Source organism: Centroberyx affinis, unplaced genomic scaffold (assembly GCF_046629955.1).
Source record: "Centroberyx affinis isolate AG114_WGS23_722 - 3 ecotype Tasmania unplaced genomic scaffold, CSIRO-AGI_Caff_v1 ptg003734l_1, whole genome shotgun sequence".
NCBI lineage: Eukaryota > Metazoa > Chordata > Actinopteri > Beryciformes > Berycidae > Centroberyx > Centroberyx affinis.
In genome coordinates this window covers 5,466-22,510 of record NW_027281613.1, presented here as the reverse complement: position 1 = coordinate 22,510, position 17,045 = coordinate 5,466, and the positions used below count along the sequence as shown (strand labels likewise).

At 42.2% G+C, this 17,045-nt stretch overlaps 2 protein-coding genes across 2 annotated transcripts in view; one reads left to right on the top strand and one right to left on the bottom strand.

Annotated features, from left to right (window-relative positions):
* LOC139662217 (cohesin subunit SA-2-like) overlaps positions 1-645 on the bottom strand; it is a 29,445-nt gene extending 28,800 nt beyond the window's left edge. Inside the window, exons 1-2 of the mRNA XM_071540854.1 lie at positions 614-645; positions 311-413 (exon numbers count right to left, since the gene is read on the bottom strand). Of these exons, the coding sequence (XP_071396955.1) occupies positions 311-413; positions 614-645 (135 nt within the window). The remainder of the gene's footprint in view (positions 1-310; positions 414-613) is intronic.
* A 2,566-nt stretch (positions 646-3,211) lies between these two features.
* gpc2 (glypican 2) lies at positions 3,212-15,199 on the top strand. Its single transcript, XM_071540852.1, is given in 12 exon segments — positions 3,212-3,386; positions 5,342-5,500; positions 6,851-6,985; positions 8,234-8,409; positions 8,548-8,628; positions 9,147-9,312; positions 10,336-10,466; positions 12,040-12,186; positions 13,175-13,311; positions 14,139-14,311; positions 14,929-15,024; positions 15,027-15,199. Coding segments are annotated over 12 exon segments (1,749 nt in total).
* Positions 15,200-17,045: the final 1,846 nt, after the last annotated feature.

The following is a 17,045-nucleotide window of genomic DNA, read 5'->3' as shown; positions in this document are numbered from 1 at the left end:
TTTGGATCCATGTGTCAAATGTCTCAGGGAAAAAATAGAGCTGATCTAAGATCTGTGACTAAATCCTGGCAATCACCTCACCTGCAGTGAGCTCAAAGGGATAAACTGATTCCACACCAGAACTACTTTTAGAAGCCGTTTATATATAATCTCCCAAGAAAATGTATGGTAATTGTTTATCTAAAATAAATGACATTTTGACATGAAAAGAAAAATCACATACCTACAGATGGGCCCTGATCTAGTCCCTGGAGAATAACTTGCATCTAAATGAGATGTAATTATTTTGTGGGAGAATTAGCTAATTTACCCGAGGTCCGGGCACAGACACAGCCTGTTTTGTCCGCTTCATGGATTTCATCTGGGCCTCAAAGTCACTGCCAGAATCCGAGATGTCATCCATCTCCTCAAAACTAACACAGGGAGAAATATCCAATTAAGGATACATCTTAACAGAATATATCAATAAATCATCACTACCACGACTAACTTAATATATTTAACTATAAATTCCAGTTTTTAGCTTCCTTTTGTGATGCGAGTCCCAAGAGTTAGCTAACAGATACTCTAGACAGCCAAGTAAAAATATTAGGCCTGGCTAATTGAACTTCACCTGTCGAAATCCGATTCTCCTTCTAATGCCATGGTAGTGAAAGGGGCAGCAGGAATGTTCGCTGATTTTTTGAATATGCCTTTAGCTCGTCTTTGCAAGCATTTTTTTTTTCAGTGGATAGATACTGTGTGGGAGAGAGGGCAGAATGACAAGACAAACATTAGCACTGTCGTAACCTGACTACAGCGAAACTTCAGTAGCTCGCAAACAGATTACTTAGCTACTGATCTGCATACATGCGTCCATTATCGGACACGCCCCGTCTAGTCTCAAAGAAATTTGGACGACGCCTCCCTACAGCCAGTCCCTGATGTGTAAGGTAAACAAGTATACCAATGCATATTTTTCCAACGAGACGAACATATTTAACGTTATGAGTACAAATTAATTTGCTTGGTAGTTAAGTTAATGTTAATCGTCCATCACAAGAAAAACAGACATAGGTTATGACAGATATAACGTTATAATCTTGATCTACTTCTAATCTACTTCTGCCCTTTTAATCATTATTTGAGAGGATGAAATCTTGTCAGAGCTTGCAAAATTGTCTCTGATAATGGACCTCATTGTTTTAGTAGAGTTAAGTTAGTTAGCTAACGGGTAGCTAAGACACTTTAGCTGACCGTCAAAGTTAGCGTTAGCGCCCAAAAAAATAGCTAGCAAACTAATTCAGCCAAAAGCCTAAACCCAACCATATCATTAGCAATGTAACAGTTGAGATTACTAATTACATAACGTTACCACTCGTCGATATGATTATTGTTCAGTTGCTTTTTCGATGCTTGATGTCTTTTCTCTCTCTTTGCAGAACCTGTGATAATCAAAGGGCGCGAAAAGAGACGCAAAATAATTCTGGAAGCCGATTGGCCAGCGCCACATCAGACTAGATGATGATTGGTCCTTCCAGAAGGTTAGTTGATGGTGATTGGTCCTTTCAGAAAGTCAAAATCTCTGTATCTATGCTCAGTTATAGGAGTATTGTTATGTTTTTTTTATGGTCTGTGGCAGGCTGTTATCTATAAAGGGCATTCAAATAATCTCATTTTGTATTCACTCATAGCTTCCTAAGATCTGTATCAGTGTTTTTCATTCGTATGTCATCAAGGGCAAGAGTAGGCAGATTTTTATTTAAACCAAATACTACACCAGTTGATTTCACTAAGCTGGTGTAGTGTTTGATTGAAATTAAAACCTGCATACTGTTGGCCCCTGTGGTTGGCCCTCAGTGGCACATGATTGAAAACCACTGATCTGTAATGCTGATATTGGGCAAAGAGCTCCTTAGGGATGTTTGATAGGTTAAATCTAGTAGGCTGTGTTTTACAGCATAACAGTCTGTCCAAACCATGACATCAGGATTTCTGAAAATTTGTAAAAGACACACTAATAACAATCACTATAATATTCCTGTAGTTACTTGTAGTGTGCATGTGGTACTAAATAATTATTTTACAATGGCCTTATCATACATTATATTTTAATGTCATTTTGTATCACTACATTTTAATACTATAGGATATTAATACAGTTTATAGTTTTTCTGTGATATTTGTGTTGTGTCTTTCTAAAATTTGTCTGGCTGTCTGGACTGCACTGTGTGTGTTTGATTTTAGGACCCTGAGGTGTTTGGCCTGGTTTGGCCTGCACCCCCCCACGCCGCCCCCGCCCCCGCCCCCGCCGCCGCCGCCGCAGGCACCTCACCCTTCTCTCCCTGTTGGTCCTTCCTCATGCTGCACGGTCCATTGTTCTGTGGTTGATAGGCTGTGACCGGTGTCAAGTCGGCCAGAGTAAAAAATATATAAGTTCCGGTCAGTGCTTTCAAAATAAAATACTTATTGCCAAACAGGTTGCAACATTTGTGAGTAATTCCACTGATCTAAATCTGATCTAAACCCATTAAACCCTAGATGGAATATTTAGTCCTGAGTGCTTCCTAGGTATGATTTTTTTTTACATTCTGCATTATTATTATCTAAGGCACATACATGTAAAGTGAACATCTTGTGTTTGAATCCAGTCTCTCTCTCTCTCTCTCTCTCTCTCTCTCTCTGAAAATGCTCCTAAAAATCTTGAAAACGCTGACACCCTGATTTAAAAAAAAACACTGACACCCTGCTATTAAATCAACATTTTTTGTTTTTGTTTTGTGTGACAGATGTTACGCTTTTATTTTGAAGTCGACATCGCCCAATTTCCGGTGTTCTTCTGGCCAACTCCTGCTGGCTTGACGCAGTGGAGGCTGTCAGATGCTGAGAGCAGGGGGGACGGGAGTGCCCCATTCATTCACACTCTCTTACATCTACGCTCAACATCTCTCCAAGGAAGGACAATCAGAACTGACACGGTCGATGAAAACATATGTCTGATCCAAAACCCAGTCTGGATGCATCTGAATCTGACGGACTTGTTGTGGGGAAAGAAAAAAAAAATAAGACTATGATTCTTTTAAGCGATTCGTTGCCATAGACGATTCGGGATTGCTGTTATTCTGTTACTTTTGCGTGCATCTAACCGGTTGCTCATTCATTCACACTGTACCCACAGTCTGTTTCGATAAATAAATCCCCCTGCTGGTTTTTTGGGAGCCCTGCGGTGAAGATGGAGACCCGGCTGTTTCTCCCCCGGTGCCCGCTGCTGCTGCTGCTCTGCACGCTGTCTGCCCTGTCAGGGACCCGGAGCCCCGTGGCTGCGGGGAGGAGCTGCTCCGACACCCGGCAGGTGTACGCAGAGAAAGGCTACAGCACCAGCACCGCTCCGCTGACTCAAATCTCCGGTAAGACTCTCCATGTGACTGTAGCCTGTGGCTGGGATTGTGCAAAAATAAAATTATTAAAACAGTTTTGGGGAGTGCTAGAAACAGTCCCATCCTCATCCCTAAAGAAAAACAACTTTAGTTATCCTATTATATATTTTTCCAGAATGATACTATACAGATAAGTCAGTATAGGGATATTATATCAATACTACAGGAGATAAAAATACCAAAGACACACTACAAGTCATTATAGGAATATTATAGTGATAAAATAGGAAATAAAAGTATATAAATAAAACCATAAAGTACAATAAGGTCACTATAGACTCACTAGTGAGCATCACAGACACACTATAGGAATATCATAATAAAGGAGAAACAATGCAGGGTGGTTTAAAACAAATTGCACCCCCCTCCCTCTGTCTCTCTGTGCTGTTTAAATAGGATGATAAGGGGATGAGCAAATTGCCAACACCGGTGCAACAAAGAACCTCGCCCCTAATTAGTGTTTGCCTAGTGGGCTACTGTTGAGTCCTACCCATCGGCTCTGCTGACTGGTGATAATCTAATCTGGTGACTAAAAAGATAACATGAGGATTAGCCAGAGTTGTTTCTAGGATATTAACTCATTTGGAGTTTTGTTGACGGATTTAAAGTGAAAATGAGAGAGAAATGAGAAATAAAGAATCTGAGTCTGGGAGTGTGTGTGTGTGTGTGTGTGAGAGAGAGAGAGAGCGAGAGAGAGAGGCTTTCAAGGTTTTAAGTGGAATTTATGAAAATGTGTGTGTTTGAGAAAGTGAGTGCTATGCAGTACTTGAGTGTCGGAAGATTTACTTCTAGGGAGGTTAAGCTCTGTATGTAAGTCAGTGAGAGAATGGCAGTGGTGTGTGTGTGTGTGTGTGTGTGTGTGTGTGTGTGTGTGTGTGTGTGTGAGAGAGAGAGATAGAGATAGAGAGAGAGAGAGAGAGAGAGAGAGAGAGAGAGAGAGAGTTACCCACAAACAGACCTGGAGCTTTTGCTGTTTTAAGTCGAATTTATGAGTAATTTCTATGTTTGTGAAACTGCAGACCAGATAGAGTTCTAGTGTGTGAAGATTTATTTTGTGGCAATTCGGCTCTGCATATGAGTCAGTGAGAGAACTGCAATATTGATTGATTGTATATATATATATATATGTGTGTGTGTGTGTGTGTGTGTGTTGGGTTATCAGAGCCTGAGTCTTGGCTCACTGTCCCGTGGGCCAGGGGAGCAGATGGCCGGGCGAGCAAGGGATGAGGAGAGGCAGTTTAGAAATGGAAATAGAGGGATGAGAGAGGGCTAATAGCGAGACACACAGAGAGAACAAAAGAGGTAGAGAGAAAATCTGCGAGGGTGGAGTTGGGATTTAGACTTTTGACAACGTGTTCACAACAGTTAATATTCATGTTGGATGTAAAATATACTGAAACAAAGGATTCTAGTCTGAGAAACATTTTACACATCTAGAGTGCTGTGTGTTTTTTTTCCCTGGTCGTCGTTTGCATATCATTACCTCTGACATATCAAAGACCCAACCTGAGTTGACAAAGAAAGACAGATTGAATCTGCATAATTAATGCAGGGAAATTACAATTTTCTATTACTCCCTTATCTTTGATAAGATTTCTCTACAGTAATAGCACAGGCTGATGAGCGAGAGAATGGATAGGGCCCACTGTCGCACTGAAAACGTCTGTTTTGGCCTGATAATAGACTTGACATCGCTATTAAGCATAGGCCTCGGTCTTTGTTGAGCTACTGTATTGTGCAGTCAAAGCACCACCATTTGATTATATGTTGCGTTACAAGCCATTGTGTCATGACAAAGGTTAAATAAGCTCATCTCTCCAAATAACAGTTTCTAAAAAATGTGTGACTTAGAGTATTCAATCATAACATTCCCGTTTGTGCTCTGTTGTCTGTTGTCTGATCCGGTTTGGTTTTGGTTGGTGCAGGTGAGCACCTGCGGCTCTGTCCTCAGGACTACACCTGCTGCTCCAGTCAGATGGAGGAGACGCTGGCCCTGCAGAGCGAGAGGGACTACCTCAAGGCCATCGAAGACACCAGCCAGTTCCTGTTGACCACCTTTACCCAGAGGCACCGCAAGTTCGATGGTGAGATGCAGACCACAGTTAGTAAGCACTGTTAACGGGAGCTTTAGCTGATTTGAAATTGGATGTGAAAGAATTGTAATTGACACAAAGTCCGCCCTCTTAAACATAAGGTATAGGTTTGAAAGAAAACAGGAAGATGAACGCACTTAGCCCCCCTCTCCCCTTCCTCCATTACCCACTAAGCCAGTGGCAATGAGCGACAGCTGATTGAAGCTTTCCCGCACCAAAGTTTGCCTCAACTGATCAGATGCCAAAGCCACAAAAAAGGAAAGAGCAGAGTAATGGTGTTATCAATATCACCAACATGGGGATTACTTCTGCTGAATTCAAACAAAATGTCAGCTTGTAAAACCCACTTAAGAAAGCTGTAAGGGATTGTCTGGCTTTGAGGGAACCTAACAGTTGTGCCCACACTGCCGTGCTTGCAATTATTTTTTTTAATGCCGTTATCTCGAGATCACAAGATAATTAACTTGTGATCTCGAGATAACGGCATTAAAAAAAATAATTGCAAGCACGGCAGAAAATGTCTTTTCCTCTTATTACTTATAATGTTTATCAGAGATCAGGAGTGCCATGCCAGCATGCATAGATGGCGTCTTGACAACTGACAACAACGTAACTGCAGCAAACAAAACTACACATTTATGCCTTGACTTCCTGTTCAGTTATGAATCCTCCCCGACAGTCATCACAGTGATCTTGAAGGCTGAAATCAGGTGTGATCAAATGAACCAGACACTCATTTTCGAGTTCTCTATAATTATCCCGTGATCTCGAGAAAACAAAAGTCATTTTCTCGTGATAAATTATCTCGTTATCTCGAGAAACCGGCCTTTTGTTTTCTCGAGATAACGAGATAAATTAACCCGTTATCTCGAGAAAACAAGCTTTGTTATCTCGAAATAATGAACTCGTGATCTCGAGATAACGGCATTAAAAAAATAATTGGAAGCACGGCCGTTCTCGGCTTCCGTAAAATTCTTTGTGTGTGGTTGCAGGTTTATAACATTCACAGCATAGGTCTGAATTTACACTTTTTCCTCCTACTTGCGGTGTACTGGCATCTTTTTTTCCTCCTCATTTCCTTATGTAATGTACATGATGAATCATTTAAAGATACTAAAGGAGTGGGAGAGTGTATATGATTCTCTGAAAGACTCTGAATAACAAAGTACATGCTGTTACTCTCATTTACCAATATGCAGGCTCTGATGTAACTCTCCCTGTGAGCTGTCAATCTGGGGGGGGGGACTGAGCGCCTACGTAGAAACCTGTTTTGGATATTAGAGGAATAGGAGGTGGGCGACAGATCCATATCTAATCTCTGTGCTTCCTGTCTCTCTCTAGAATTCTTCAGGGAGCTCATAGACCTGTCGGAGAAGTCTGTGAACCAGATGTTTACCAAAACCTATGGGCGCCTCTTCACCCAGAACGCACACGTCTTCCAGGAGCTTTTTGTGGAGCTTCGCAGATATTATTCTGGTTAGTTGAGTGAAAGGATCTGTCTGAGCTGCTGTTAAAGGGAGAGGTGACTGGGAATAAGAGCTCAAATCATAATCCGATATATTCAGATAGAGGGTAATATTTGAAAGCCAATTTAGTTTCTCTGTCCTTGACTTTCTGAATTGTCATGATGCAGTAAACCACATCCACTACAGTTTAAATCAAATGTAAAAACTGAATATCCAAAGTGGGAAAGCAAGGCATTTTTCGAATTGCAGGTAAAAAATATTATAGCTGTGAAGATTCATAATTGTATCAGGAGTTTAGTGTATCTGTACTGGGCCACATTCCTATTATGGTCACTCTGTACTGGCTATGGACAGCAGTGAAGAGGCAGTAGTGTGTCTTTTGAGTATTGGAAAGCCATGGAGAATTGGAGAAAGAGAAAAGGAGAGTTGGAATCCCACGGATGCCAGACTGTTTCTATTTCTGTTCCGCATTGCTCTGTTTTGGCACGACAATCGCTAGTTGGCGAGTCTAGTCGCAGGCTGTTGCTGCTTAGTCAACCTGTCATTGTCTGCCAAACAGCATGTATAGCTAATTTGAGTCTATGCAGTAGACTACAGATTGGAGTGTTGCATATTCAGAGTCTGGCTACCAGTCGTCTTACGTACTAAGACAAACAAGCACCCAAGCATAATTAAAGGAATAGTTCACCCGAAAATGAAAATTAATTCATTAGCTATTCTCCCCCATGTCAGACAAAATCCCATTGAAGTTTGTAGGACCACCAAGTTAGCCCTTTACTTCTCCCTTCTCCCAAATTATTCCAGGTAACAGGCTGTCTTTTTTCTCCATTTTTACAGCTTGAAAAAAAGCATGAAATGTCCAAAAATAAACATTCAACATTCAACTAAATTTCCCCAAACAGCTTGAGCAGCTGTTTTGTAGCCAAACAATTGCACTGTAGGACCAAAATATGATCTCCTATATTTTCTTCACTCACAACACTCTGTGCTGCACAAGCTGTTGGGAGAAATTTGATGGGTATTTTATGATTTTTTTTTTAGCTTTTCAATGGAGTTTCGACTGAAATTGGGGTCCATAGATAATGGCTGCATTTTAATTTTGGGGTGAACTATTCCTTTAAACTGGGCCAGTGTGGAGCAGGGTGACATAGTGACTAGGGAGACCGTCCTTCAGCCAAAAGGCCCAAGTTCAAGCCTCTGCCCTGCTGAAGTGTTATTATCAACAGATCCGGTATGACAGTTCCTCTTCTGTCCACAGGGGGCAGTGTCAGTCTGTCAGAGGTCCTATCAGAGTTCTGGTCCAGACTGGTGGAGCGGGTCTTCTCTCTGGTCAACCCCCAGTATCAGTTCAGCGAGGACTACCTGGAGTGTGTCAGCAAACACGCCGAGCAGCTGCAGCCGTTTGGGGATGTGCCTCGCAAACTGCGTGTACAAGTGTGTGTCTTGTGATAAAATGATGGTTGAAATAGACAGTATCAGAAATACATTGGCTTTGATATAGCATAACAATTGTGTATGCTGATTGGTAATTGTCTAGTGATCTTATTGCTGTCTCTTGGTTTTCACGTTCAGGTGTCCAGGGCGTTCATCGCAGCCAGAGCGCTGGCTCAGGCCTTGGCCACTGGGCGAGATATTGTTAACAAAGCAGCAAAGGTAAGTGGTTCCCATTACTGTTGTCTGTACCACTATTAAAGCTACACTAGATTGAATAGTGCTACAGGCAAGATTTTTATGTTTTTATGTCTAATGGCTGCAATAGAGAGACCATATTCCCATTTTAAATTTCCATCACATGCACACAAACATTGAGAATCAGATAAATATTTATCATTACACAGATTCCCCACTGAAAGGTGTATCTCTGTCCAGAGAAAGCTGGACTCACCAACGTTTGATCTTTTGCCTCTCTGGTCTCTTTGGTTTCCTTTTGTATAAAGCATCTCAGACCGGCCAGGTCGGTAAAAATGAGCGTGCTGTGTGCAGTTTACTGAAGCCACATAACATGATTTCTGGGTAATGAAGTGAAAATTTTTCAAACGGTTACCTCTCACTGCCATTTGGAGCCGACAACATGCAAAGTTGCCTAATGCAGCTTTAATGGTAATAATGGTTGTATTCCCTTATTCGTTATTTTCCCCATAACCCCTTCACTCCCCCTGCTGTGTTTCCAGTTGACTGCAGGTTCAGAGTGTGTGCGAGCCCTGATGCGTCAGTGGTACTGCCCGCTGTGTCGAGGTTTGCCCTCCCTGCGCCCCTGCCACTCCCTGTGCCTTAACGTGATGAAGGGCTGCCTCGCCAATCAGGCCGACCTGGACACCGAATGGAACAACTTCATTGGTGAGTGAGGGGAAGAGGCGGGTTTTGGGGAGGATGAATGATACGTATTGTAGTTATATATTATTGTTGATGTGGGTTTGGAGTAATATGGATGATATATATTTCAATTTTGATATGATTAGTTATAATACATATTTCAGCTGAAGCGTGAAGAGTCGCCACACAATCACAGCCAAGATACTTTACTTAATGCATTAATTAAAATATTATTTTACTCCTTCTGATTCAAGTTCTGTTTCACTTTAGTCAGCTCCTCAACAAAATCTCCTGGTCAGGATGACATTTACCTGTATTCTGAACTATTATCATTATCAAATTGACCATACCTAAACCTGGAATCCCTTTATTGCTCTCTGTCTCCCATTTCCTTTCACTTCCCTTTCCCCTAATGAATTCCCCATTCATTAAACATTCATGCCTCTCTCCTCCTTTACAATTGACCTGTCTTCCCATGTTTCCTTCCCCCTTTCATCAAACCCCTCATGTTCCCTCCGTTTTCTGTCTTCCTGCTCAATGCTTCCTCTTCCCTTTCATCACTCCCTCCATGTCTAATGTACCCAAACCCATTGTACCCCGATGTACCTATTTCTAATGTACATTTCTAATGCGCTCCACCCCCTCCCTTCCTCTCTTTCTGTGATGTTGGCCCGCCACCTGAACTCACAATTCCATTGGCTCTTAACGTAACACTACTGTAACCCAAACCCCCCATGAACAGCTGTCAATCAAAGCCGACTAGTTAGCCAATAAGAGACTGCAGAGAAAGTATTGTCTTGGATGTTTACCTATGGGAGTCTGGACCAAGCCACTAGCAGAAAGGCTGGCTTCACTTGTTTTTTTGTGTTTTTTTGTTTGTTTTTTTGAGAAAGGAAGAACAGCCAACTTTACCACCCTGCCATCTCTCTCTCTCTCTCTCTATCTCCCTCTCTCTCTCTCTCTCTCTCTCTCTCTCTCTCTCTCTCTCTCTCTCTCTCTCTCTCTCTCTCTCTCTCTCTCTCTCTCTCTCTCTCTCTCCTCTATCAGATGCTTTGTACCAGGTTTCAGAGAAGTTGGAGGGGCCGTTCAACATGGAGCTTGCAGCTGACTCCATCTCTGTCAAAGTGTCCGAGGCCATCATGCACATGCAGGAAAACAGCGTCAGCATCTCCACTAAGGCAAGGGAAAGGGTGGAGGGATGGAGGGGAGAGAAGCAGATAAAGAGGCGGATTAGACGGGGGGAATAAATGCATACATGAAAAGAATGGAGTCTCAGAAATAAACACACCTCACCTCATAGATAAAATAGTATAATTTTATTGGGGGTTGATTATAGAGAATGGTTGGTGTATTTCTTTATTTCTGGGCTATTCTTCCACAAAAATGATGTAGTGTATTGTATTATTCATTGGATTTACCATGGGGTATGCATAGAAATCATCATCTAATGTCTTGAAAAATAACTCTTCCAAGTCCATGTCATAGCTACAATTTCGACTATTGTTTTATTTCTTTAGTTTTAATTTTAATCTGCTTAATGAGACAGTAAGAAGTGAAAAATGACAGGAATTATGCACAGGGAGAATGACATGTCTTACAGACTCACAATATGATTAAAACATGGCAGGCTTCCCAGTAGCTAAGCCACCAGAGAGACACACATGCATCTCAGCACAAGGATGAGCGCCTGGCTTGTGATATCAGCGCTTTAAGGAAGAGGCAGCTGAGCTTTGTGTGTGTCCACTGCCTGTCACTAACAGAATGTAATCATGGAGGTGATGGATGACCTTTTCAACAGTTTCCCGTTCACATTCAGTTCCAAGTTCTAAGCGACTACAGCATTTTTCAGACGTAGCCATTTTTTTTTTTTGCAGGGTTAAGATTTTGAAGCCCCACTAGGTGCCTCCTTCTCTCAGCTTTGATTTGTCAAAGCAGTTGACTTTGAACAGAAGCCAGGTCCATCTTGTAAAGGAAAAATCCACCCAAAAACACTAATACTGTTAAAAAAAACAACAACCTTCTATTGGCATTGTATCTTGCATTTCTGGGCCCATTTTGTTAATTGGTGGTATATTTTTCTTATTCCTGATATTTCAATATTTTGATATTTTGATATATTTCCGGCACAGCTACTATGGAGTTTGATGACAGAAAATTTCTCAGTGGTCTAAAATATCAACATAAACATCAGGTTTTGGTGTCAGTCCCTCAGAATCTAAGAGCAAGGGCTTCTTTCCAAACGCACCATTTTGCACCGACGTTCAACAATCATACAGGGAGAAATCCATTATAGAAGAGGCAGAGAGACCAATTTATCCACTGGCATTAGCCTCAGTAGACCAGAATGCAATGCGGCCGCAAGACAGGTTGTATTTTGAGCAAGGGGTGTGATACTCTTGCTTTTTTTTTTTCGACTGGAAAAACTCTCACTCTCTTGATCTTATTGTCGCTGTGCTATCACTATCGCTCTCTCCACCTACATGTATAAGCCACAGCTGAATGCAGCAAGTTAAGGCCCGTTCTCTGGGGGTTGTCCAAAGGCATTCTGGGAAATGTAGGAAATCACTAACTGAAGGCGTAGAAGAGGAATGTTGAGGGGAAAGCGAGTGCAACAAAGAAGTAAATTACAACATTCATATCACATAGTAGTTAATGAATCTTTACTGCAATGAAGGTTGTGATTATTTTAAGGATGCTCTTGTGACATAGTTATTTACATTGATGTTGTTGTTTTGTTGTTGTTTACGCTAGGTGTTCCAAGGCTGCGGGAGCCCCAGGCCAGCTCCGGGACGGTCTAAACGCTCACCCAAAGAGCCAGGGGGCAACAGGAGGCCGTTCCGCACCTACAGCCCCGAGGAGAAACCTACCACTGCTGCAGGCACCAACCTGGACCGATTGGTGAGAGGAGCAGGGAGAGAGGGGGAAAGTCTGTTTTGTATACTAAATTTAAAGTGGTTTAATCTACCCAACAAAAATGTGGTCCTTGCTGTCTGTGTGTTAGCCTTTTGGCTTCAGTATGTTTCAATTGTAGTATGTTGCCATTTAGCTTGTTGGAAATGTTGGAAATTTGCTGCAGTGTATATTGTGGTTAGTATACTCAAAGAATTGGTATGTACTGAAGTGAATTCAGACATAGCAACTGAGCAGAGAACTGTAGAGAGGGCAAAACGAAGGACGGGAGAGGGTTGTGGTGTTGAAAGTAGAGTGGGAGAGAGGGATTTCTGAACAGACAGGAGTATTTGAAAGTGATAATGAAAGTGCTACATAGGTAATAAGTGATTTTAATACTTATTATTCTCTGGGTACCGATATGATATTTTAAGCTATTTACTGCTTTGTGCCCAAAAGTACATCAAATCTTTCAAACCAAATTAAACCAAAGGTAGAGGAGGTGGAGGAGAGATTTACTGGACAATGGTTGCATCATCATGCCTCTCATTTTTTCCTCATTAATGGAATATTCACTTCATAAATACAACTTTATATATTTCTTTGAGCTGACACTCTTATTCAGCGCAACTCATATTGAGTGCAGCAGTAGAATAAACTTCAATTCAAAGCTCAATAAAAGCAACCAGTAATAAGGAGTGCAACGGTCAGAGCCACAGTGTCCTGAGAGTATTGGTTGTGAAAGATGGAAGTGCTAGGAAAAATATGAAAACGAGTGAAGCAGAGAGGTAGAGGGAGATAGATGTTCATATCTATTTATAAAGGAGAAAAAGCATCTGGTTCAAGAGTCAACATTGGAGCAGTGTCATGTCAGTGTTTCTCTTTGCCCGACGTCAGCACGGCACCATCCATATGCTTCCCTACAGCCAGCCACACCAAACACAGATACTTTTAACGAGCCGTGACTCATAACCAGTTTCCTTCCGCCTCCATTCAGGTTACCGAGCTGAAGGAGCGACTGCGGCCCATGCGGGGCTTCTGGGTGTCCCTCCCACACACCATCTGCAATGATGAGAAGATGGCTGCCGACGTCACTAATGAAGACCGCTGCTGGAACGGGCAGACCCGGGGGAGGTGGGCGAGATGAGAGGGGAGGGGAGGGGGAGGGGAGGGGTGCAGAGGTGGCAGGACGCAACAGATGGAAATGGGTTTATTTAATTTCCTTACCACCAGCCATCCACATGCTTTCTACGTATGTCTGCTTGCCTTGATGTGAACAGATACAGCACAACACAGCATCTGGGCTGAATTAGTGTCATTGTGTAGCTGCATGGATATATATATGTGTGTGTGTGTGTGTGTGTGTGTGTGTGTTGTGAGAAACGGAGGAAGAGACAATAGGTCTGCATAATGTCTCATTGTCTTTTTATCATGCTCACTGTTACACCTACACTAGGTAAGATTTATATGTAAAAATACACCCGCCTTATCGGCCTGAACCACAAAACGGGGCTGCAATGGAGAAGAGTGTCCCATCCTCACTAACTGAGACCCAACAGATTCGTCCTATTTGCCTGAATAAAATTCTGATGTTGGGTAGGGACACTTCTTTATCCACCTGAAGTGACAATTTCTGGGTATTGAAGTTCAGATTTTTCAAGCTGTTTTTTTGCAGCCACCATTTGAAAGCCGCCAATGTGTGAATCTGCCTAACATCGCTTTAAAAAGATGTATAATAATAATAACTTTATTTGTATAGCACTTTTCTAAAAACAATGTTTACAAAGTGCTTTACATACAATAAAACCCAAAAGCAGTGATGTGAAACTACCACAATGAATGATAGAAAAATAAATGTATGTGCAGTATGTGTGTGTGTGTGTGTGTGTGTGTGTGTGTGTGTGTGTGTGTGTACCCATGTTTTTTTTGTATGCGTATTCATCTGTGTCTGTACCCCCCAGGTACCTCCCGGATGTGACGGGCGACGGGCTGGTGAGCCAGATCAACAACCCCGAGGTGGAGGTGGACATCGCCCGGCCGGACGTGAGGACCAGGCAGCTGATCATGGAGCTGAGGGTGGCCACCAACAAACTGAGACACGCCCAGACCGGACAGGACACCGACTTCATGGACAGTGAGTTTCCTTCCCCGCCTCTCTCTCTCTCTCTCTCTCAGACACTTTTTTTTTTGTCTATGACCTTTATCGACCAGTCGGAAATTGCAACAACAGCGATACAGCTTATCTTCTCCTAACCAATGGTCATTTTGTGCAGTGGGGTAGCAAAAATCTTACCTCCTTCTGTCTTATCCTTTCCCTGTTCATCTGTCTCTTTCTCTGTATCTCTGCATCGCTGTCTCACTCAGTCATATACACACACACATGCAGAGACACACCACCACCATTAGGAGAGAGAGAGAGAGAGAGAGAGAGAGAGAGAGAGAGAGAGAGAGAGAGAGAGAGAGAGAGAGAGAGAGAGAGAGAGAGAGGAGAGAGAGAGAGAGAGAGAGAGAGAGAGAGAGAGAAGAGAGAGAGAGAGAGAGAGAGAGAGAGAGAGAGAGAGAGAGAGAGAGAGAGAGAGAGAGAGAGAGAGAGAGAGAGAGAGAGAGAGAGAGAGAGAGAGAGAGAGAGAGAGAGAGAGAGAGAGAGAGAGAGAGAGAGAGAGAGAGAGAGAGAGAGAGAGAGAGGATATGGCCTGAACTCCTTCCGCAATCTGAAATCTCTATCTCTGTTCTCTTCTCTTCCTGTCCCAGGTGAGGAGGGCAGTGGTTCAGGGGGTGGAGATCGAGGTGAGAGGTACAGTGATGATTGGCCGGGCTACGGGCCGTACTCCCCGCCCCACAGTAAGCCCCGCGTAACCCCGCCACCAGCCCCGTGAAGCCGCCCCGCGTCCGAGAAAGAAACGGCTCCAAGTGGAACAGGAAGGATGGACGAGCCAGATCTGCAGCCGGGCGGCTCTCATTCTCCCTGGTCCCCCTGTTGTCTTTGTCTCTCATGGGCACTGCTGCCCCCATGTGGAGATAGCTGCTTATTGCAGTCTGGAGTTCATCCACAGTTGAGAGGTTGAACGGAATTTTTGGTCTTGTTGGAGTCTTAAAGCACACTATAAAAACAAAAAATATTCCATTTGGTTACACCAGCAGAAAAGACACAAAATAATGTTGAGATAAAGATACACTTGGGGCCAAATTCAATCTTTTACAGGTTAGCAATAATCAAAAACCTGTTTGCAGCACAAAATAATCAAATATGATTAGTTATATTGAATATTTTTCCTACTGTCCAAGCCACAAGTGACTGCCAGCCCAAAAAATTTAATTCTTAAAAAACTTCCATTTTTTTAGCACCATTCATGATGCAGGAAAGCACTTGAATGAACTGAGGAATTATCAAGCAGGTAGGAAATGAAGGGAAAAGGGGCCTTAGTGCTGAAGGATGCGCTGTCCCAGACCACGAAGGAACATGCTGTCTGGGGGGAAAGTATTGGAAGGGCAGGTGAACTAGGAGCATGTTTGGTTGTTGGAGCTTACATTCCCATGGTTTGTTGATCTGTTGATCTGTGAGATAGAGATTAGTTGTGCCAGTGATTACTGTTTGTCGTTTCAGTGAGCAGCGGATTTGATTTGAGTGCGTTCCTGTGCTGTCATTCTCATGAAACTCAGTTAATTCATTTTATTGGTCTTGGTTTCGGTCCAATTGATGTCCTTTTCGTCCCATACAAGCAATAACATTTGATTTAATCAGTTGAAATCTCCATATTTAGGGTTGGAAATTAAAAATAAGACTTGGGTGACAAAAATAGTCAGCAATATGACTCTTAAAACCAAACAAGGGGTTTATTTGGAATGTATTTATAGCCGAACTTCATTTTGGGTTACCTGTTGACCCATGTAATATATTGATGCCTTTAATTTATTTCTAATTTTGTAATATTTCATTGTCTTTATTGTTATGATTTCTGAGGCAAGGTTTGGTCAAAGTGTTCTTCTAAAACTTCTAAAAGAAGTGAGTGGCCCTTTATCCAGCGGTTTGTCTTTAACTTTCTCTGAAAAAAGGAAAGATGCAGTTTTACTTATTCATACTTCTTGTAAACCATATTTTTTAAAACATTTTGTTGTTAAATCAGTCACAACAAGAACACTTAATCCTGGTAAAATGTTGGGCCACAAGACCAGCTATATTTTTTCTCTGGTATTTTGAGTCTGTCTTAACCAGAGCTTGTTAAGGAGCTGTGTGTGTGTGCGCATTTGTGTGTGTGTGTGTGTGTGTGTGTGTGTGTGTGTGTGTGCGTGTGTGTGTGTGTGATGGTTTTATATTGTTTGTTGTACATTCTGGTTTCAAGTTACAAGGTTCTGAGGTTGTGTTGAGAAGATGTTGGGACATTTTTTAATAGTGCGCTTTTGTACTTATTTTTCCTAAAGCAACAAAAGATAATGAAAACATTGTTGAGTGAGCTCATAGTATGCGATGGAACAATGGATTGAATGTTTATAGAAAGACAAAAGGAAAGTCAGACATTATGGACAGACAAAACACTGTCAAGAATTGAGAGAAACAATGTCTCTTAGTTTCCATATGCTGAATGATGATGTGTTTTGACAAAGATGAGAAAATCGAAGAATGTTCAAGACAGAAAAACTGAAAGTAAGGACTGGTCATCTTAATTAAAAAGGGATGGCAGATAGAGAGGAAGGGCACTGCTGAAAGTCGATTGATATGATTTTTTTTTTAAAAAGGCTGGTGTCAGCAAAGAGCGACACAGATGGAGAGTACAGTAAGAATGTGTAAATGTTGTGCAAGGACACTTTCTGTCAAATGAGCAACTGTGAGATCACTTGGTCGTAACAGAATTACACTTCTAGTCAAACGG